At 67.6% G+C, this 275-nt stretch overlaps 1 protein-coding gene across 1 annotated transcript in view; it reads right to left on the reverse strand.

Annotated features, from left to right (window-relative positions):
* Window positions 1-275, reverse strand: part of SLC35E4 (solute carrier family 35, member E4) — a 7293-nt gene that overhangs the window by 4815 nt on the left and 2203 nt on the right. The window contains exon 2 of the mRNA XM_009893339.1: window positions 107-268. Within this exon, the coding sequence (XP_009891641.1) occupies window positions 107-268 (162 nt within the window). The remainder of the gene's footprint in view (window positions 1-106; window positions 269-275) is intronic.

The following is a 275-nucleotide window of genomic DNA, read 5'->3' on the forward strand; positions in this document are numbered from 1 at the left end:
GGCGTGCCGGCGGGGAGCCGGGGGATGAGGTGCCGTGTCACCGGGGCAAGCTGGCGGCCTCGTAGCCAGACATGCTGGCACACAGATGGGTGCTCGCCACAGTCACCCCATGGGGATGCTCTCACCTGTCCAGTCCTCCTCCAAGTAGTACTTCAGCCATGTCACCAGTGAGCGCTGGGGACCAGGCTTCGGTGGGGGACAAGTGGCCCGCAGCCCCAGCAGGTACAGCGCCAGCCGCCCCGTCTCCGGCCACTCCGTCTCAGCGTTCCTGCAAG

Source organism: Charadrius vociferus, unplaced genomic scaffold (assembly GCF_000708025.1).
Source record: "Charadrius vociferus isolate BGI_N301 unplaced genomic scaffold, ASM70802v2 scaffold579, whole genome shotgun sequence".
Taxonomy (NCBI): Eukaryota; Metazoa; Chordata; class Aves; order Charadriiformes; family Charadriidae; genus Charadrius; species Charadrius vociferus.